Source organism: Juglans microcarpa x Juglans regia, chromosome 1D, assembly GCF_004785595.1.
Source record: "Juglans microcarpa x Juglans regia isolate MS1-56 chromosome 1D, Jm3101_v1.0, whole genome shotgun sequence".
Classification (NCBI taxonomy): Eukaryota; Viridiplantae; Streptophyta; class Magnoliopsida; order Fagales; family Juglandaceae; genus Juglans; species Juglans microcarpa x Juglans regia.
In genome coordinates, this window is record NC_054594.1 from 3,240,382 (window position 1) to 3,262,894 (window position 22,513).

At 38.3% G+C, this 22,513-nt stretch overlaps 1 protein-coding gene across 7 annotated transcripts; it reads left to right on the forward strand.

Moving 5' to 3' along the window:
- Positions 1 to 1,217: 1,217 nt before the first annotated feature.
- On the forward strand, positions 1,218 to 21,682 carry LOC121236162 (histone-lysine N-methyltransferase SUVR5-like). 7 transcript variants are annotated; one of them, XM_041132684.1, is made up of 12 exons: positions 1,221 to 1,496; positions 4,706 to 5,258; positions 5,839 to 6,141; positions 6,290 to 6,400; positions 14,306 to 14,416; positions 14,714 to 17,533; positions 17,916 to 18,077; positions 18,893 to 19,009; positions 19,074 to 19,177; positions 19,269 to 19,406; positions 20,852 to 20,939; positions 21,259 to 21,682. In XM_041132684.1, the coding sequence occupies exons 2-12, from the start codon at positions 4,776 to 4,778 to the stop codon at positions 21,364 to 21,366; spliced, it is 4,545 nt and encodes a 1,514-aa protein (XP_040988618.1). In that variant the 5' UTR covers positions 1,221 to 1,496; positions 4,706 to 4,775; the 3' UTR covers positions 21,367 to 21,682. The 7 variants fall into 7 exon arrangements, with proteins under 7 accessions (XP_040988634.1, XP_040988618.1, XP_040988627.1 ...); XM_041132693.1 differs by lacking the exon at positions 1,221 to 1,496 and adding an exon at positions 2,640 to 4,482; XM_041132707.1 differs by lacking the exon at positions 1,221 to 1,496 and having other exon boundaries at positions 5,121 to 5,258; positions 5,834 to 6,141.
- Positions 21,683 to 22,513: the final 831 nt, after the last annotated feature.

Consider the following 22,513-nt stretch of genomic DNA (forward strand, 5'->3'; position numbering starts at 1 on the left):
CATTATAGTATAATATACATGTCTTGACACGACACGAACACAAACTGTTAACACGATTTGACACCACTAATTTAGCATAATGGTGAGAGATGAACAAGGGAATTTCCTAGCCACTATGAGGAAGAACCAAGCATATCTCTTGAGCCACAACTAGCAAAAGCAATGACGGATCTCATAGCTATCAGGTTTGGCATTGATTTGAGAATGAGGAAGATTGTAATGTAAGGTGACTTAAAAAGAGTAGTAGAGGCAACTCAACAACTACTAGAAGATGACAGTTATTTTGGTTTGATCATATCTAAAATCAGAGCTAGGTTCACTTGTTTTGATGCTTGTAAAATTAAGCATACATTTCGAGCTACAAATGTACTAGCTCATACACTAGACAATAATGCTTTGTCGATACTAGATTGTATAGTGGATATGGAGGACCCTTTGTGTATACACTGAGGACATGCCAAAGTATGCTGTTAACTTCTATATTTTTTTTATTTATATAGAAAACAAATAAAACAAAGAGCACATGCCAAAGGGTCATCATCATTATCTAAGGAGAAATGATAATTACAGTCGCGAGTGTGCAAGCGCCGCGTAATCACTTTGAAAAAAGTGAATAAATATGGGATCCATATGAAAAGAAAATTAATTTTTTAATAGTGAACCTCACTTTAAAGCGATTGTACAACGTTTACACACTTTACAACTGCATGTAGCATTACTCTTATTTAAGGCCTTCCTTTCGACTACATACTTTCTAAAATGTCTTCCTTGGTTTATTTCAGGAAAAAATCTATACAACCTCTACGCACCATATTTTTTTTAATTTTTATTATTTTTTTCTTTTATCAAATATTTAATATATGAATAATAAATAGAAGAATTGAATTAGTTTAAAAAAAATAAACTCAAAAAAATTAAAAAAATATATTAAAAATTTTAAAAAATATGATGCGTGGAGATTGTGTAGTATTGCTCTTCTTTCCGTGACATTTCTCATGTAAGTAGTATTGAAGTAATGATATAGGTATAATTCTTTTTGTAATATTTTATACAATAATATTTTAAATTAAAAATATTTTTATAAAAAAATACTCGTCAATTAAAATATAATTATATAAATTGTATCTTAATCATTTTCTTTATATTAATATTTAAATTGGTCAATTGGGTGTCGTGACTGTTTCTCTCTCCCACTTTTGTCGTACCCCACAGGCCAAAACCACACGTCTCTCTTTCTTTGTTTGTTCCTTCTCTAATATCTGTGACCGACTCTGTAACCCCCCCGCCTTCCTTTCCTTTTTGGTGACACGGGCACTGGACCTGAACCAAACCACAAACACATCCCCAACATTACCCTGGGCCTGGGGGATTTGAGAGCCGTATTTCAGACAAAATTAAATACAAAAAACAAATATTTTTCATCCCTCCCGTCCACCCACCTCATTGCTTGTGGCCTCCGTGCAAAAAACTCACGTCCACACACTACACTATTAAAGGTACGTAACATTACCCACTTCCCCGCCACCTCTCCATTTGTTTTTTTTTTTTTTTTTGTCAGTTTATCTATCTGTTAGTTCAAAGCTTAGGGCTTTAGCTTTAGGGCTTTAGGGCATGTCAATTGTCATGCATGTATACTTACTTATGTATATGTTGTTTGCATATGTTACATCTTACAGTGTCCATGTTTTTTTTTTTTTTTTTTATTATTATTCTGTGACCTAACTACCTCATGTCTCCAATTTATTGATCAATAGCTCTGCAAAAACCCCAATTAAAGCGGAACCCATCTTCGATTCTACATTCCAATTAGGGATTTCTTGGACATTGATGTGTTATATTTGTTACATTTATTTTCTTGATCTGGATGGACATTTCTGGTCCGGGTCTGTTATAAGTGTTCATGATTACTGTTGCCAATAAATGACAAGAATTTGGGGTTTTATAGCGTTTTTGGTATGTGGAATCTGGGATTCTAGCCAGAATGATTCACTGAGATTCGTTCGCTGATGTTGTTGAGTGGGTGTTGCACTTAGGAGGGGTTGTGATCCTTTCGAAGAATTCTCATTCTTATTCTTATATAAACGTTGTTGATGAATTCATTTGACTATGATCAAATGGGTTCTTGTGTTGTTTATCTCTAATTAAATTGACGGCTTTGGCCAAACAAATTCGGCTGTTTTGAGTTTCAAAAAAGAAAAAGAAAAGTAAATTCAATTCTTGGGGTAAAGGTTTTTTTTTTTTTTTTTTTTTTTTTCAGAAACAAGTTATTAATGCATAATAAATTAGCGTATACATCCTATGAACATTACCTATCAAAAAAATAAATTAGCATGGATCCTCTTGCTGTAAAAATCTATGGGAAATTATTTTTTGAGGTATCTACATTTCTCAGAATATGTATATTTAAACAATTTATAAATTTCATGTTTGAAGTTGATTAACAATTTTCTTTCTTTTTTGGATGCAGCGGGGTTACCTTTATGTTTAGTAGAAATATTACAATTTGATATTTTGCTATTTTATTTGTAACTCTAATGTTTTGCTTTGCCCGCCCAAATCCATTCAAATTAATAACATGGGAGGATATAGATAACTCAATGAAAATTCCGAATAAAAAAAAAAAAAAAAAACTCAAATGAAAATTCTATGGATATGTATACTAATCTAATTGGTTACATGACTTTTTTTTATTAGCAAGTTATTGTTAATTTTTCAATTGAAAATTATATAATTTTAATATAATTTCTTAGCATTTTATATTTTTGCATTTGAATTTCAATAATTATATACAATGGTGAAGCACTTTGTTTGGGTTTGGATTGTTTCAATAAATGTGGAGATTAGGCTTGTTATAAATAAGTCTATACTTGGTATTTCTAATACCTTCCTCATAATCAAAGGAGAGAGAGAGAGGAAAACAAAACTCTAGAGTGTGAACCTTAATTATTTGTCACTATATAGCATCTAGTTTAAGCAACATTGTGATATCAGGACAGTTTATTTCTCTTCCAAGTATGTCATCTTGGTTCTTATTTGGATGATTGAATTGATCTTTACCGAGTTTATCTTTTCAAAGTTGATATTTTTTCCGGTTGAACAGACTGGGTTTCATTTTGTCAAGTGAAATGATATCTGGTGCTTGCTAGTGTTTGGGATCGTATGTTGACTGACTTGTACATATTTAAACTTCAGAAATTTACAAACTTGCGACCTGACATGCGATTTAGATTTTTTCAACATCAGGAATAATTTGGAAACAAGAAGGTCAACCGAGAAATTTGATAATGATTGGGGAATAGAAAATATTAATAAATAACTTTGCTAGAAAAATTCTTTGCAATTAAGTTGCTCAAACAACTCTTTATGGTGCTTGTGACTTTTACTAGTTATGGCATTGCATCTGTTAATAGTTTTACGAATTGAGAATGCAAGTAGTGATTGACAATAGTTGTACAAGTTATGCGACATTGATGCGAAAAAAATAAATCATGATTTTCTAATTTGAAACTTCTTTTATTCAAATGCGATTATAAAATTGACAAGAATAGAATTCTCAATAACCATTGCCACTTTATGTATGATGTTTTATCTAATGCTCCGGATTTAGTTGGTGAGGGTGGTGAATGAGATCTCACATTGCCGGTTTAAAATGAATTCTTTTGTGGTGCATTTGGAGGGAAAGGAACGACAGGAGCTTTGAAGATCGGGAATGCTTAATATAAGAACTCATAAACTTCTTTTTAAAACATTATTTCTTTGAGCTATAGTTGTATATTTTAATGTAGTCAGTTTTCATGAATTCCTTGTACTTTTCCTCATTAGGTGTTTTCTCTTGTTTATATTCTGTGTACTTGGGGTATGCAAACTTTTTATGATGAAGGGATGCGATTGTCCTGCCTCTTTCTATGTTCTGATAAAATTTGCTTCTTAAAAAAGATTCCAAGGGCTCCCATTGTAACCTTGAACAATCCTTTTGGATTTTAAATCCATATGTGCCTTGAGTTTTCCTTGGATCGTAAAAAATGAAGCCCTTGGAATTCTTATAAAGTGCAATAACTTCTTGCCCCCACAATTTCAAGATTTTCAAGATTTCTCCTATCTCCAACCAGAAGTATGGGATTTAAGCAGTGCTATTCACAATGTTATGGCTTTGTCAAGAATTAAAGGTAGGGGAGATTGTACTTGTAATTTCCCAAATTTTGTATAAGGGTGGCAAATGGAATGATACATAATATTTCAATTCATTGGGCTGATTTGGACTGGGGAGAATGGGGAGTAGATCTCTAATATGCACTTCGAGCTTGAAAGATTGCACAACTAGTTGGAATCCTTCATTTGCCTTCTTCTTTACCCCCTGAAATCTCATCCTTCCTTAATATGTGGAAGTATTTGTTTCAGCAGCATTGGCATCACATCCACATTACGTCTCTGGTACTATGGCAGAAGGGATCTCCAGCTGCACCATGGACTATTTCATATATTGTCAGTCCATGTCTGGACACAATGGTTTTGTAGTATTGATGTGTAATATTTTTTTTCTCATGATCATTTTGTAATTACAACACTACACTCTATACGAATTGCACATGTGGGACAGAAGCGTGCTCTAAATTGAGGTTTAACTTTGTCCTTCACTTGTGTTTTGTCAGTTTACTCTTCTACATTTGTCCGACTCTTTATATTGGGTTGAGCTTTATTTGACCAGAGAGGTGAGTTGGGGCGTAATCAGTGAGATCAGAATCATCATATGGCGTTACAAATCTTAGTCTAAAATCATGGAAGTGCTTCCTTATTCTGGTGTCCAATATGTTGGAGAATCTGATTGTGCCCCGCAGAGTTCAGGAACGACTTTTACTCATGATAATGAATCTAACTGCCTCGAGCATGGAAAGCAAGTTCAAGTGGCAGATGGTCGACAGGATGACTTATTGCTAAATGTGGAAGGATCTCGAGTAGCAAAAAAAGATGAAGTTCTTGGGACATTTGATGAATTGCCTTCTCCAGAAGGCCACTGCTGTGGAGCTCCATATTGTGATTTTCAGTTGGAGGGTCAAAATTTATCTTGTGGTTCCCATGATTTTGAAGTTGATGATGTAAATGCACAGAATCGTAGCTTGAAACCTTGCAGAGTCTCTGAGAGCTCTCATATAATTGTGCATACCATTGAAGGTGAATTGCCAAACAACAGGGAGGAGGAGTTCTCTCTTTCAGATCCCACGTGGTTAGAAGGGGATGAATCAGTGGCACTGTGGGTCAAGGTAACTGTTAACTTCTCTCGCTTTTCAAGTCTGGCATTGAAAATCATGCACTCAGTCTCATGTTTTGCAGGCACGAGTAAGGTTTTTGTCTATTGCATGCTTGTCCTTTTTTTTATTATATAATTATGACTTTGTGCATTGAGAAATTATGTGGAATTGGAAAATTAAAAAAATTATACATCAACCCCTCCCATGTGACCCCAAGTCCCATGTTGCCTTTCCCAATCTAATAAATAACATGGACCAAACCAACAACTACTTAACCTGCTGGGATTTTCAGGGTTGACCGTTCTGATCTCTTGGAAGTTTTATTTGGTTTTTCTGATATAAACTGAAAATGAAGTATGTTAGTCCACTCTAATGGGACTACCTCTGTGATCTTCCTAACTATCCTTTTCTCCCCACCCACCATCTATTTGGGAATGTGCCTGAATTTTATCACCATGGCGTTCCAGGTCCTTGCTATCTTCCATTTTTTTTTTCCCTTTGTTGCTTTCTAATTTTCTTATGTGCCATAGGAAGATTAAAACACTTGCTGATTTTATCTCATATCAATGCTTCTATGTTTTCCCAAGTATAGTGGAGAGGAAAGTGGCAAGCAGGAATCAGATGCTCGAGGGCTGACTGGCCATTGGCTACTTTAAAAGCAAAACCAACACATGACAGAAAGAAGTATTTGGTGATATTTTTTCCACACACAAGAAATTATTCATGGGCAGATATGCTACTTGTCCGTCCAATAGATGAATTTCCTCAGCCTATTGCATATAAGACATATAAGGTAGGATTAAAAATGGTTAAAGATTTAACTGTTGCACGCCGATTTATTATGCAAAAGCTGGCTGTTGGCATGCTGAATATCGTTGACCATTTTCATGCTGAGGTATGTGATTTGGTGTTCTCATTTTTGTGTGGTTTACATTTTTTTTTTTTTCATTTATTTGATGGAAATTTTTGTGTTTCTCAGCCTCTTAAATTTCTGTCTTTCTTGCATGGTAGTTCTTTTTAGAGATCTGCTGAAACTTGTGTAGGCTTTGATAGAGACTGCTCGCGATGTGAGGATCTGGAAGGAGTTTGCTATGGAGGCGTCTCGTTGTAACTGTTATTCTGAACTTGGAAGAATGCTTTTGAAGCTGCAGAAGGTAAACTCCTGTTCTTGATAGTTTAGGAAGTAGGCTCAAAGTCTACCCGTTTCTGCAATTAAATTGGATTAAGCAATTATCTGTGCTGTAGTGAATATAACATAAGGTGCAAGCTTAATGCTGGAAGAGATTGAATAGTGCTATCCAAATGAAAGAAGTATTATATAAATATTATTTAAAAAAATGGGTCCATTTCTTTATTCATTTTGTGTGTATATCCTTTTGTGTGTGCGCGCGCGCGCGCGTGGAGAATTAATCTCAATCACGTGGCATTTAAAGTACCAACCTCCAATATTGATTAGAGGGTGAAGGGTATGTATGAGAATGAAGACACTTATCTTTGGATGGATTGAGTATTAATAAACGAAAGGAACCCCTCCAATATGAACCCTAATATGCCTTTGATAGATAAACCTAACCTGCCACAAGATTTACTTACCAAAGTGAAACAGAAATCTAATACCAAGTTGAAATCTACATGAGCTCCTTGCCTAACCTGCCACAAGATTTACTTACCAAAGTGAAACAGAAATCTAATACCAAGTTGAAATCTACATGAGCTCCTTGTATTTAAACAACTTGTATCACCTTTATTCTTTAGTTTATATTATATCTGGAATTTCTGTTCACTTCTTTTTTTATCATCATTTTGTTGGCTATTTACTCAATTTATTGTTAGTATAGGAAGTCTCACACTTCTGGGATCCATCAGTTTGCATTATATGTTAAGTTTTAAATGATATACATGTTATTTTTAATTCACATTTCACCTTGCTCTTCTTACAAATTGATAATTGTTACGATTTTCATGTGCCATTTTATATGGATTCTCGTATGCCTCTTGAAAAGTTATCAGGCACTTGAATACTTGTGCTAGTTCAACCGCTGGTTGGTGGAGATTCTTTCAATAGATTTTGTAATGCTCTCTATGTAAGGGTTCTCTGAGTTTATGAGTGGATGTAGGCAGTTTTCTGGGTTGTAGTGTAGAATTTCAGAATGGAGAAGGTAATGTAAATGGATTCACACTTAAAGAACTAGCAAGATAACTGTTTGATAAAAAGCAACTGAGGAATCAGATTGCCAAAGGGTTCTTCGAGGGCCCTTAACCTCCAAATTCTAGATGTTTCTTAATAATGATTTTCCATGATTCTTTAGACGTTCGTTCCGCTACATATCCTTGCAGGAATAACAAACATGACAAAGGAAATTGCAACACGTGTAAAGTAAAACAGAATTGAAAACAGAATGCAAAAATAGACTAATACGACAATACTAAGACTCAATGGACTTTGAACGGCAAGTAGCCTGCGAGATAGCCCTTCACTACGTTCCCCATCTTCATACGACGTCGTGCTGGTCATCCCCTGAAACGGTGAGCTTCATCTTTCTTTCTTAAACGCTGCGTTGCGAGTTCCCACTTAAAATCCCTAACTCTTCACTTCAGTTCCATCTACTTCCTTCGATACTTGCATCTCTCTGTGTCCCCCATCGCCGCCCCTTACCCCATCTCCTTGTGAGACCCTAACAATCTCCCTCCCTTAAAGCACCTTGCCCACAAGGTGTGGGTAAAGGTCTCTAAGCTTCCAGAGTGATTCCCAGCTATTGTTCTCATGGTCGATTCCAACCCATTTGATTAAAACTTCGGTGGTAGCTCGGCTGCGTATGTTCTTGAGACGGCGGTCCAAAATGGCTTTGGGTTCCGGCAAGATTTCACCTTTATCGTTCACGGGTGGCAACCGCGGCAGTGGGCAGATTTGCTCACCTAGTTTTCTCTTCAAACAAGAGACGTGGAAAACTGGGTGAATCCGTGAGGCTGCTGGCAGATCCAACTTGTAAGCCACTTTTCCCACTCGCTGGAGTACTCGGAAAGGCCCATAAAAACGTGGAGAGAGCTTGAGATTCCGATGAGTTGCTATGGACTTCTGCCGATAAGGCTGAAGTCTGAGGTAAACCCAGTCACCTTCAGTAAATTCCCTTTCAGTTCGTTTACGATCAGCATAAAATTTCATCCTTGCTTGTGATGCCTCTAAATTCTGTTTGAGCAATGACTTGATGTGATCCCTTGTGTGTAATAAACTGTCGACTGCTATATTTGATGGTGTGCCTGGTATGTAAGTGGTGAGTTTAGGAGGACTGTAACCGTAGAGGGCTTCAAAGGGTGAAATTTTGGTAGATGTATGATAGGATGTATTGTACCAGAACTCTGCCATGGGTAACCATTGGGCCCAGCTCTTAGGTCTTACCCCAGCGTAGCATCGTAAGTACCCCTCCAAGGTTTTGTTAAGGGCTTCTGTTTGTCCATCTGTCTCTGGGTGATAGGCAGAACTATAATTCAAGGTAGACCCTTGTAGCTCGAATAGGGCCTTCCAAAAAGAACTTGGAAAGATGGGATCTCGGTCTGAAACTATTATTTTAGGAACCCCGTGAAGTTTGAACACTTCTTTTAGAAAGATTTGAGCTACCCCAGCAGCTATATAGGGGTGGGAGAGTGCCATAAAATGGCCATACTTAGTGAATCTATCCACTACTACAAGTATAACACTTGCACCTCGAGACACTGGTAACCCTTCCACAAAATCTAAAGAAATTGCTTCCCAAACTTGTCCAGGAATAGGGAGTGGTTGCAAGAGGCCCGGGGGTAAAATAGACTCAGATTTATTGACTTGACATACATCACATTTCCTGACTGTCTTTTTGATATCCTTTTTCATACCTTTCCAAAAAAAATCTCTTTTGGCTCTTTTGTAAGTTTTAAGAAATCCTGAGTGTCCAGCCTGGGGATCTTCATGTATAAACTTTAGAACTTTGCTCTTGAAAGCCGATTGAGGGTCCACCACTATTCTACCTTTCTTTAAGATTAAGCCTTGCTGAAGTGTGTATCCAGTAGGCACCTCCTGGTTATTGTCAAATCTGGCTAATAGTTGCTGCAAATCTGTTGAGGTAATATAAGTGTGCTTTAGTTCCTCAATCCATAGAGGGGTTGGAAAGGTAATAACAGCTAGCGACCCATCAGGAACTGTTTCAGACTCATGCCTTCGTGAAAGTGCATCTGCCACTTTGTTTTCCTTCCCCATTTTGTACTGGATGTTGAAGTCGTATCCCATAAGTTTGGTAATCCATTTTTGTTGGGTTACCGTGCCCACCTTTTGCTCGAGTAAGAACTTTAAGGCCTGCTGGTCAGTCTTGATAGTGAAAGCCTGACCCAATAGATAAGGTCGCCATTTCTGAACTGCTGTTACAAGTGCTAGGAACTCCTTCTCATAAGTTGATAGGGTCAGAGCTCTACCCTTTAAAGCCTTGCTGAAAAAAGCTATTGGTTGGCCTTCTTGCATTAGGACAGCTCCTATGCCTCCCCCGCTGGCATCACATTCCAGTGTAAAAGGTTGTGAAAAGTCTGGCAGCCTCAAAACAGGTGGTGAAGTCACGGCTGTCTTCAGATCCTGAAATGCTGTAGCTGCCCTTTCACTCCATAAAAATGAGTTAAGTTTCAACAATTCAGTAAGTGGTGATGCAATGAGTCCATACCCTTTAATGAACTTACGATAATACCCAGTGAGCCCCAAAAATCCTCGTAAGGATTTAGTGTTCTTAGGTACCGGCCAGTCAAGCATGGCTGCCACCTTCTTTGGGTCTGCCTTGACCCCACCAATAGTCACAATATGCCCCAAATATTCTACTTCATTCACTCCAAACAATCATTTAGACCTTTTTGCATATAAACAGTGATAAGCTAAGGTCCTTAAGACTTGCTGTAAATGATCCAGATGTTCTTCCATACTGCTGCTGTAAACTAGTATGTCGTAAAAAAAAAACTAACACAAACTTCCGCAAGAAAGGTTTAAAAACTGTGTTCATCAGCCCTTGAAATGTAGAGGGTGCATTGGTAAGCCCAAAAGGCATTACCAAAAATTCATAATGGCTTTCATGGGTGCGGAAGGCTGTTTTATGGACATCCTCGGGTACCACCCTGATTTGATGATAGCCAGACCGTAGGTCTAACTTGGAAAATACCACTGAGCCATATAAATCATCCAGTAATTCATCTATAACTGGAATTGGGAATTTATCCTTAACAGTTTCCTTGTTGAGGGCTCTGTAATCGACACATAAACGCCAACTGCCATCATGTTTTCTGACTAATAATACAGGAGATGAAAAGGGGTTGGAGCTGGGTCTAATAACTCCAGTTGTCAGTAATTCAGAGACAATTTTTTCTATTTCAGCCTTTTGGTAGTGGGGGTATTGATAGGGTCTGGTAGAGATTGGGCTAGTGCCCTCCTTCAAAACGATCTTGTGGTCATGAGACCTGGGAGGAGGCAAGCCCACAGGCTCTTGAAAGACCTGGTGAAAGTGTTCTAGCAACTGAAAAATTTCTGGGCAGCAAGGCTGAGATGGCTGTTCCACCTCAGTATCTATTAACTGTAAAATAAGTCCCTTCCCTTTTTGAACAGTTTGCAACAAAAATTTATCCTCTTCATTAACCAAAGTAGTATCACTTAATTGTAGGCCCTTCAACCCCACCATTTTACCCTTCCACCGAAATTGCATCACTAAGCTAGCAAAATCCCAAGTAATTGGTCCAAGGCATTTTAACCACTGTACTCCCAGCACAGCACCACATCCAGGTAAGGATAAAACTTGAAATGAGGGAGAGAATGTGGCACCTTGTATGTTAGTGAGTACATTACTGCAATAGCCTTGACTTTGCAAGAGCTCACCATTCGCCACTCGTACCTTGAGCTGTCCAGCTCCATCCATAGGTAACTGATTTTTTTTTACAATTAGAGGATCAAGAAAATTGTGGGTGCTTCCGGAGTCCACCAAAATAACCACCATAGAGGTGCCAATCTTCCCCCATACCCTCATTGTATTCGGGCAAGGAGTGCCCGTGAGTGCATTGAGAGAAATTTCTGGGTTACTTTCTAGCAGTAGTTTAGGCCCCGTCTCTTCAGGTTCTGTTGAGTCATAAAATACTTCATCAGTGATGTCTTTTGAAGCAGCTTCTGAACCGTGTAGTAAGTAGAACTTAGGGGTTTTACACACATGCGATGGGTTCCATTTCTCTTCACAGTGATAACACAAGCCTTTTTTTCTTTTTTCATCCATTTGCATAGAAGAAATTTTTCTTGTAGGTACTGCTGGTCTGGTAATTCTAGGAGTGTTTTCACTGATTGATCCCCTTGGTTATTACTGAAATAAGATGTACCGCCCTTATCCCCCCATGTTTTTGTTGATCTCCTTGAACTGACAATATATTCCTCTTGGATTCGTGCGAGGCCAAATGCTACATTCAGATTTACTGGGTTGAACATACGAAGGGGAAGTTGAATCTCATCTCGAAGGCCACTGAGGAAGCAGCTTAACTTATGGGAATCTGGAAGTCTTTTCAGTCTATTGGAAAGAGCTTCAAATCTGGTCTTGTATTCTGCCACTGAGGAGGTTTGCTTCAGGCGTGTGATGTCCTCCATGGGATCATCATAAGCAGTAGGCCCGAATCTGAGTTGAAGAGCTTGGATAAAAGTTTGCCAGCATGTGAATTGGCCAGTGTCTGCAGCATCCTGATACCACACAAGGGCCTCACCATTCATATGGTAGGAAGCCATGAGAAGTCTATGGGCACCAGGTGTTTGGTGAAAGTCAAAGTAATGTGAGGCCTTAAAAAATCCAGCCCGCCGGATCTGTGCCATCAAAGGAAGGAAACTCCAGCTTGATTCCTCTAAATGGTGGTCATCAGTGTTCCATCTGGTCCTGTTCTCCATCTGCACGAGGATCCCGAGTCACAAGTTGTGTTTGGATCTGATTTTGAGTAGCCATCATGGTGCGCATCATGTCATTCATCTGGTGCATTTGATCCCTTAACTCCTGAATGCTGTGATCGTGATTAGCAAGCATTTCCTGTTGTTTACTAGATCTTGTATTTTCTGCCATTAGGACCGTGGGCTCTAGATACCAATTGTAAGGGTTCTCTGAGTTTATGAGTGGATGTAGGCAGTTTTCTGGGTTGTAGTGTAGAATTTCAGAATGGAGAAGGTAATGTAAATGGATTCACACTTAAAGAACTAGCAAGATAACTGTTTGATAAAAAGCAACTGAGGAATCAGATTGCCAAAGGGTTCTTCGAGGGCCCTTAACCTCCAAATTCTAGATGTTTCTTAATAATGATTTTCCATGATTCTTCAGACGTTCGTTCCACTACATATCCTTGCAGGAATAACAAACATGACAAAGGAAATTGCAACACGTGTAAAGTAAAACAGAATTGAAAACAGAATGCAAAAATAGACTAATACGACAATACTAAGACTCAATGGACTTTGAACGGCAAGTAGCCTGCGAGATAGCCCTTCACTACGTTCCCCATCTTCATACGACGTCGTGCTGGTCATCCCCGGAAACGGTGAGCTTCATCTTTCTTTCTTAAACGCTGCGTTGCGAGTTCCCACTTAAAATCCCTAACTCTTCACTTCAGTTCCATCTACTTCCTTCGATACTTGCATCTCTCTGTGTCCCCCATCGCCGCCCCTTACCCCATCTCCTTGTGAGACCCTAACACTCTATCTGTTGCCTTGCCCAGCTCCCCTTCTCTCTCTCCTTGTTCATTTGTGATTGACACAGTGACTGGAGAGGTTACAATAGAGGCAATAAGATGTGAGGGATGTAGACAGCTAAAAAGTAGACAGCTAAAAAGTTGTTTCTTGCAGTTATTTGCAACTGAATATTACATTTCCTAGTGATTGTGCTAGATTATGAAAAAATTTCTAGATACTTGTCTTGTTAGAGCTGTATATTGACTGATTGATTTGGAAATATAATCTTCCAAACTTCTGACCTGACAGAAGTCAGAAGCCTAAATTATCTTCCGAATCTTCCCAGCATTTTGAAGCAAGCAAAGTTCTGAACCAAAGGTCAAACTATCACCCCCTTCACTGCCAGATTTGGTCTTCGTCAATGCCGAACTCCTCTGCTAGCATCCCAACTACCGTGTCCATGATTAACTTTAATGCATGCCTTACACATGGTTAAGATTGGGAATCCCAAAATGAGTTATCTAACATTATATTTGCACTTGTACATGAATGTAAATAATGGACGCCAGGCGCATGGATCAATAGTAAATACCTAGGGAATGGTAAACTCTAAGAAGAGGAAGGGTAGGGGATTAGGGTTTGTCTTAACAAGACATAAATATTGTTTATCTATCGGGTCAGGCCCGAAGTTGAATTCCATCTATTATGTTCTGTCTTCCACCTTGATGGAAGTCATAATTTAGCTGGGTCCTCTAGCACCTGAGACGACACATATCGATAGTTTACATGTGTTGGAAATTGATGCTGAGTTGGATTGGAAGATTTGGATTGGTTCAGCACCTACGGAAATATGAACTCCCTAGTACTTGTCAAGGATAAACAATCCCTATGAGTTTAGGACTCTGATTCCGACTGTGCTAGGCCTTAAAGTAAATTCTCAAATGCCATCGAATGAAAGGCTTCCTTAGTGATTGCTGATTTCTAATCCCTGCACCTGCCTCTGAAATGATTGTCATTGTTTTGTTGATTTTACATGGCTAGTGTTCCTGTTATGGCTGTATGCTGCTGTTGGAGACTTCAATTGAACCATGGAATGGCCATTTTGGCTACCATTCTTCTCAGCAGCTGCTTCAAAGTCCTGTTCTGGCAGCTTATCTTGCTACTTACAATGTTTTTTGTTGTTGCTATCATCTCTAAAACAGATGGAATTTGAGTGATATTCTCTGTTTTCGGTTAGAATGAGGGATTTACATGACCAGGGCCTACCAAACTTCCATGTGTTACAGTAATCTTTATGATCCTGTTCTTGATATGTAGCAGTCTTTCCCATCACTTGTTTTGGTTGACATGGAAGTGTTGCCTCTTATTTCCTGCACAGATGATACTTCAGCATTACATAAATTCTTACTGGCTACAACATGATTTTCACTCTTGGGCGCAAGGATGTGAGAATGCACATAGTGCTGAATCCATTGAAAAGCTAAAGGAGGTATGTAACATTTTTTCTTGTCCCTTCATGTTATACAGTCTTAGATTGCTCAAGGTAGTCATCATCCTGCCTATCCGACTTCATTTGAAAGTTTTGGTTAATGTTTTCTATTTGTATGAAATGAATTATTTCTTTTCTTCTCAACCCACCTAGAGACAAGTTGAATGGAGATACCATAACTGGCTTCCTCGTCTCATCTGTGATAATAAAAATGGACCCTTAGGGTCTTGAAATAGTATAAAATTGAAGTGTTTTCTCAGGATTTTGTCTGATGCTTTTGTTCCTTCTTTGGTTCAGGATTTGTTTGATTTTATTTTGTGGAAAGAAGTCAACTCTCTCTGGGATTCACCTGTGCAACCCACATTGGGTTCTGAGTGGAAAACCTGGAAGCATGAAGTTATGAAATGGTTTTCGACAGCTCATCCAGTATCCAGTGCCAGAGACGTGCAGCTGCAAACAAGTGATGATCTCTTGAACACAAATCTCCAACTTAGCAAGAAGAGGCCAAAGCTTGAAGTACGTCGTGCAGAGCCACATGCTTTTGCGGTGGAAACACTTGTATCTGATCAAGCAATAACTCTTGAGATTGACTCTGCATATTTTAATGGTCAAGATGCTACAGGTGCTGCTACATCGGCATTACAACACTGTAAAGGGGACGAGATAAAGGAGGTAGCTGCTCCTACAGGTACACCTAGTTGTGTGGTTAATAAATGGGAGAACATTGTAGTTGAACCTGAAAATTATGAGTTAATTCAAACCAAAGATATGGAGTTGACACCTGTGAATGAAGTGGCTGCTACTGAATCCTTGGAACCTGGGAGTAAGAACCGACAATGCATCGCTTTTATAGAAGCTAAGGGAAGGCAATGTGTGAGGTGGGCAAACGATGGTGATGTTTACTGCTGTGTGCATTTGTCTTCTCGGTTCATAGGTAGCTCTGCTCGAGCAGAAAGACCTGCCTCGGTTGGTACCCCGATGTGTGAAGGTACCACTGTTCTTGGTACTAGGTGTAAGCATCGGTCTCTATATGGCTCCTCATTCTGTAAGAAACACAGACCTCAAAATGAATCAAAAGGGAAATTAAACTTCCCAGAGATGGTTAAGAGAAAGCATAAGGAGGACCTTCCCAGTTCAGAAACGACAGAACGCAAAGAAATGGCTTATGTGGGAGAAGTTGAAAATCCCCTTCAAGTGGATCCAATCTCAGTCATGGCAGTTGATGCCTTCCATGGAAGGAACAGCTTAACTGAAAAGCCTGAGCATCCTGGCAAGGATTGCAATGGAACGGAGAAGCTGCACTGCATAAGCTACTACCTGCCCAATAATCTCAACCCATGTCTGGAAAGTCCAAGGCACCATTCATTATACTGTGAGAAACACCTTCCAAGCTGGCTTAAACGTGCAAGGAATGGTAAGGATAGAATTATTTCAAAAGAAGTGTTCGCAGATCTTTTGAGGAAATGTTGTTCACAGGAGCAAAGGTTGAGGTTGCATCAAGCGTGTGAGCTTTTCTACAAGCTCTTTAAAAGTATTTTATCCCTGAGAAACCCAGTGCCTAGGGAGGTTCAATTTCAGTGGGCCATATCTGAAGCCTCTAAAGATTTTAGTGTTGGCAATTTCTTTACAAAGTTGGTTTACCGTGAGATAGAGAGACTTAGAAATATTTGGGACTTCAGTTCTGATGAAATTGCGCGAGTTTCCACCTCTGTCATGGAAGAACAGGTGGTGTTGCCAATGGCAGTCGATGATAGTAATGATGATGAAAAGGCTATTAGGTGCAAAATCTGCTCAGAGGAGTTTCTTGACAATGAAGCACTTGGTAGCCACTGGATGGACATTCATAAAAAGGAAGCACAATGGCTGTTCAGGGGCTATGCTTGTGCCATCTGCCTTGATTCCTTTACTAATAAGAAAGTCCTGGAAACACATGTGCAAGAGAGACACCATGTGGAATTTGTGGAACAATGCATGCTTCTCCAGTGTATTCCTTGTGGAAGCCATTTTGGGAACACTGAAGAGTTATGGTTGCATGTCCTTTCAGTTCATCCTGTTGATTTCATGCCATTAAAAGCTGGTCAACAGCATAATCTGCCTGCTGGTGAGGATTCTCCGCAGAAATCTGAGCTCTGCAATACAGCTACTGTGGAGAATAACACTCAGAATCTAGGGTGTTTCCGAAAGTTTATTTGCAGGTTTTGTGGGTTGAAGTTTGATTTACTACCTGATCTTGGCCGTCACCATCAAGCTGCTCATATGGGGCCAAGTTTGGTCAGCTCTCACCACTCAAGGAGGGGGATACGTTATTATGCTTGTAGATTGAAATCTGGAAGACTCAGCCGTCCTAGATTTAAAAAAGGTCTAGCAGCAGCATCATATAGAATCAGGAACAGAGCCAATGCCAGTATGAAGAAACGCATTCAAGCATCAAAGTCACTAAGCACTGTAGGGGTAACTTTACAGCCTCATGTAACTGAGACAGCAAGTCTTGGTAGATTGACAGAATCCCACTGCTCTGCAGTTGCAAAGATTTTGTTTTCTGAATCTCAGAAAACCAAACCTCGGCCTAACAACCTTGATATTTTATCTACCGCTCGTTCTGCTTGCTGCAAGGTCAGTCTTGTAGCATCCCTGGAAGGGAAGTATGGTGTATTGCCAGAACATTTGTATCTGAAGGCAGCCAAGCTCTGCAGTGAGCATAACATTCAAGTTGACTGGCACCAAGAGGGGTTTATATGTCCTAAAGGTTGTAAGGCGTTCAAGGACCCAAACTCGCTGTCTCCGCTGTTGCCTTTACCTTTTCCATGTGACTCTGTAAGGTACGGAGCTGCACATCAATTAGATCCAGTTAATGATGAGTGGGAGGTGGACGAGTGTCATTATATCATTGACTGCCACCATTTGGGACAGAAGTCCATGCAAAAGGCAGCTGTCTTGTGTAATGATATAAGCTTTGGGCAGGAACCAGTTCCAGTGGCCTGCATTGCCAATGAGGGTGTCTCGGATTCTATACACATCCGCAAAGATGGCTCTGATTGCCCAAATGTGATGCCTTGGGAAAGCTTCACATATGTCATGAAGCTGTTTCTTGATCAATCTGCTGGTCGCGATACAGAGGTAGCTTTATCTGGAAGATATTAATCCATTATCTAATGCTATGTAATTGATCTTAGATTATGTTTCTATCAATTGTATTATTGCAGTTCCCTTTTTTTTATGCATGTTATTGTCACCTCTTTCAAAAATTAAACTTGAGAGATGCCTAGTCTAATTCTCATAAGTTGGAGATACATGTTAAATGACCTGATCGACGGTTTACTTTATAACTTCACATGCAATCTCCCTATGCACATTCTCATCTCCCCCTTTGTTTCTCCTTCTTTCTCTCTGTGACACACAAATTCACAAATTTATTGGTGCACAATAAGCAAGATTTATGCATATTTCTATATCCTTGTTTTGTTGAATGATTTATTTTTTTGTTTCCTTCTCATTGTAGAGCCTACAATTGGGTTGTGCCTGCCCATATTCAACATGCTATCCTGAAGCATGTGATCATGTATATCTCTTTGATAATGACTATGATGAGGCAAAAGACATTTATGGGAAACTCATGCGTGACAGGTTCCCTTATGATGAGAAAGGCCGGATCATCTTGGAGGTAGTGTATTTTGATCCACCATCAATTTTCCTTGTCATCTCTCTCTCTCTCTCTCTCTCCATTTGGACGGGATTTTTTTTCATTGGCCACATATGGTATCAGCACGTTCCTTAGCTGCAAGAAACCTAGTATTGACTTTAATGATTTCAGCTAGCTATTGCCTGTTCTTGTTTTAGACAGACACGGCTGTTATTTCTGCCTTTAATTTGCTTGGCTTGCACTAAACCTTATTGTTCTTTTGATCCCATCAGGGGGAACTGTATAGAAAGCATTAACTCAGTAAATCTTGGATTCACTAAAATGGGATGCTTGGGGAATGTGAGATGAGAAATCTGTGAATAGTAGTAAAATGATTTGAGTTATGATGTTTTATAGGGTTTTGGAAAATGAGAGAGAAAAAGTTGAATAAAAATATTATAAAGTTAATATTGTTAGAATATAATTTTTTAATATTATATTTGTTTTGGGATTTGAAAAAGTTCAATTTTTTTTTTTTTTTGTATTTTGTTTGAAAGTTTGGGAAAGTTGTAATGATTTGTTTGAAAGTGTTTGTGTTTGAATGATGTTTGGGAAGGAAATGAGATGGGATGGGATGAGATGAAAAATATTACCAAACATCCCCTAAAAATGTTTTTTCCCATACAAGAATTTTGCTGGAAAGATATATGACCTATATGATTGGCCATAGATTGCACTTTTAAATGACAAGCAGTTTGGACTGTTATTCTGGCTTACTTGTTCATAATCTTCTTTGCACACATTTTTTTTCTTGGTTAGGTCTGCTTAAGAATTGTGTTTTTCACATAACTCTGCAGGAGGGTTACCTTGTTTATGAATGCAATCATATGTGCAGTTGCAGTAGAACCTGTCGTAATAGGGTTTTACAGAATGGAGTAAGAGTGAAGCTGGAAGTCTTCAAAACGGAGGAAAAGGTATTATTATCATTGTTATATTATTTTAATGTCCATATTAAATTCTCTCGGTGTTGATTCTCAGGGATGGGGACTCAGGGCAGGTGAAGCAATCCTGCGTGGCACATTTGTATGTGAGTACATTGGGGAGCTCTTGGATGAGAAGGAAGCAAACAAGAGGCAGCACAGGTTTCACATTCTCCTGATAGGTGCAGCTTTTGTTTACTCTATGCTACACCTTGTGCTATACATTTTGAATGGACCCTTGTGGTATTTTCAGGTATAGGAAAGAGGGTTGTGGCTATCTGTATGACATTGATGCTCATTTCAATGATGTGAGCAGATTGATTGAAGGACAGGTCCGATATGTGATTGATGCAACAAAATATGGAAATGTTTCCCGGTTCATCAATCACAGGTGAGAAAAGTGTTCCTGACTGAGGATTTTAAGCGATTCTCTAGTTCAATTGGATTTTACTCGGGCCATATATGCAACCCTCTAAGCCAAATCTATTGGTGGGCTACCAATTTACCTCAAACTTTTTTATTCTTTTGTTTTTCTGGAAGTAGCTAATGTAAGCAAGTTTTTAATCATGTCTACAATCTGCAGCTGTTTTACCATCTATTACCTTTGTAGGATAATAAATTGTGACATATGCTCGTAGTTTTTAAGTCTAAGAGCCAACGATAAAAGAAAATGTGAGACTGCCATTAGCTTGTAGGATTTGGAAATTTGATAATTCAAGTGTAACTATACCTGCACCACTACCAATAGCTATTAGCCTATTATATCCTTGTTTGCACAATTTATGAAAGAGGTTATTTCGTTGCGTAATCAATCAATTTAAGATATAATGATGGAATTTTTTTTATATCAATACAAAATTTTCGTTAGTTTTCCGTCCCATAATGGTGTTACCAGATCATATTATATAATAATTTCTTAATTTAAAAAATCAAAGGATTAGAAAAATAGTTTCTCGGGTTTGTTTTAAATGTATCAAGAACCTTTGCCACTGCCAGTATGCCATCACCATTGTCAGAATTGCACCTCTGCACCACCACCATGCAGAACGTTCACCTCTCTCTCTCTCTCTCTCTCTCTCTCTCTCTCTCGCAGCATGTAAAGGCATACAGACACAAACACATGCAAATATAATTCCTGTAGCCACTTGGAGCTCAGCATTTTTACTTGAAATAATAATTTTTATTTGTAGGAATCTTCTTTGAAATAAATGTATGGATTTCACTTTTCTGAATTGGTATACCCCAGGTGTTAAGAAGCTATAAACAAGATTTGACTTTCTATTTATCTACTTTTCTTCTATAATATATTCAATTCCAGAGTACATCCAGTCTTTTGAGTAGCAAATGAATTTTGTTTTCAATTAGTGAAGCATTGCTTGATTGTAAATCTGAATATTTACCATTTTTATTTATTGAATTTTTTTTAAATATTCCAAATGACATCATCATATGTTCAAGGTTCTTTCCTGGGGCTCAAGTGTAACTGTCAACCACTTTTCCCAATAACATAATTATTTGAACTGCAGTTCTCAACCTTTTGGTGGTGTCCAAACAGTATATTCCTATGTTAACTCAGATCCAATTACAAAAAGAACTGGAGTTGGATTGCAATTTGAAGAAATTTAGCGCACCAATCAGACCCTTTAGTTTAGGAAAGTAATGGCCCGAGACTAATTAGTGGACAGGTTTTTGTGTGACCAATTGGTGTGATGAGGCTTAATAGATAAATAAATAAATAAAAGAATTAGAAATGAAAGGCTTTGTTGGTTTTTTTCCTGTTATCAGCTATTAGGCGTGTTGAACCTCTTATGTACTCATGAAATCTGCTATTTGTAGCTGCTTGCCAAATCTTGTGAGTTACCAGGTTCTTGTGGAAAGCATGGATAGTCAGCGTGCACACATAGGTCTTTATGCAAGTCGAGATGTAAGAAAACTTCTCCCTGTTTTTTCCTATGATGTTTTTCCACATGCTGATACTTGGGATGACCCAGCAAATATGTTTTCCATTATGGTTTCAAGATGATAGCTTCTGTTGTATGGAAGAAGTTATTTCCTTGGAGGCCTTTGCATGGTCCTGTCCTGACTCGCCTTGATGGACATGCGTGCTATACGCTTTCCCTTTGAGCAATGGCACTCAAATTGAAAACTTGCATACTAGTATCATTGAAGTAGTGTGTGCGCGCGCGAGCACTAGTGGAGGCCACTGCCAATTTTTAAATTTTGTTTTACTATTTTATGAGCAGATAGCTTTGGGCGAGGAATTGACATTCAACTATCGGTATGAGCTGCTCCCTGGAGAAGGATATCCATGTCACTGTGGAGCTTCCAACTGTCGGGGCCGCCTTTATTAAAACTTCAATGTGCTCTGCCAATCCAATCTAGACAATCATCCTGTGCCTAAAATTCTATTGCTGGGGAATGGGAGAATCTGAGATGGGAACATCAATCCAATTACCAACTGGTCCACTCTCCAACATTCTTTTTGAGGTTTTGTCTTAACTTCTGATCCTGCACAACATGGATTCCAAGCTTTCCCTTTTGTAGATAATAGCTTAAGCAAATTATTTATTCCCCCCCCCCCCCCCCCCCCCCCCTCTCCCTGTAGATCGTACGTATGTTGTATACATCTTTCTATGTATGAACGAGGATGACACCTCATTTTGTTTTTTCATTCTTTTATTTGGCATATTGTTTTCATTTGTTAGCGAGTTGTAATGTTTCTTATGGAGTGCATGAATGGTTTAATTTAATTTCATTCTGGCAAATATTTTTCTAGGAGGAATTATACTTTTCACCCTCAAACTACCAGCTAGATCTTAAACCGAGTGCACAAATTCAAAAAAGAGAAATGATAGTTGCGGTCGTGATTGTGTAATCGTCGTGCAATCATTTTAGAAAAAAAATATAGAACTCAAGAAAAAAATTAATTTTTTTTATAGTGAACTCTATTTTTTTTTTAAAGTGATTGTATGATATTTACGCACTTTACGATTGTAGATAACATTACTTTTTAAAAAAATAGGTTATTTGGGGGTGCAATTTGAGACTTTTGATAGGTGATAGTCTGTAGGAGAAAATTTTACTTATTTTTTTCTTGAGCGGTGCTACTCTCCGCCTGAGTAGCACCGCGGTAGAAAGCCTGAGTAGCACTGCTCGTTTCTACCGCTTCTTGCTTTTTAGTGTTTTTTTTTTTTTCATTTTTCATTTTATATTTTTTTAATATATTTAAGTATTTTTAAAAATAAAAAAAATATATCAATATATTTAAAATTATTTTTTTAATCACTAAATAAAAAAAATATATAAAAAAAAATTTATAGTGGTGTATTAGAGCTGTACATTTTGGATGACATACAAGCTTTTTCCTTTTTTTCATATGTAAATTTTTTTGGCTTCTCATAAATATTTAGACTAGTCGATTGCATGTCTAGATCCTCATATTTAGTGCCTCCAAATAGTGGAATACCAACCTCTAAAGGATAAAAAAAATTCTGAAAT

Coding starts and splice junctions, on each gene's coding strand:
- LOC121236162 (XM_041132684.1), top strand. CDS start 4,776: ATGGAAGTGCTTCCTTATTCTGGTGTCCAATATGTTGGAGAATCTGAT. Junction 14,417..14,713: donor CCATTGAAAAGCTAAAGGAG/GTATGTAACATT, acceptor TCTTTGGTTCAG/GATTTGTTTGATTTTATTTT. Junction 19,010..19,073: donor TCTTCAAAACGGAGGAAAAG/GTATTATTATCA, acceptor GTTGATTCTCAG/GGATGGGGACTCAGGGCAGG.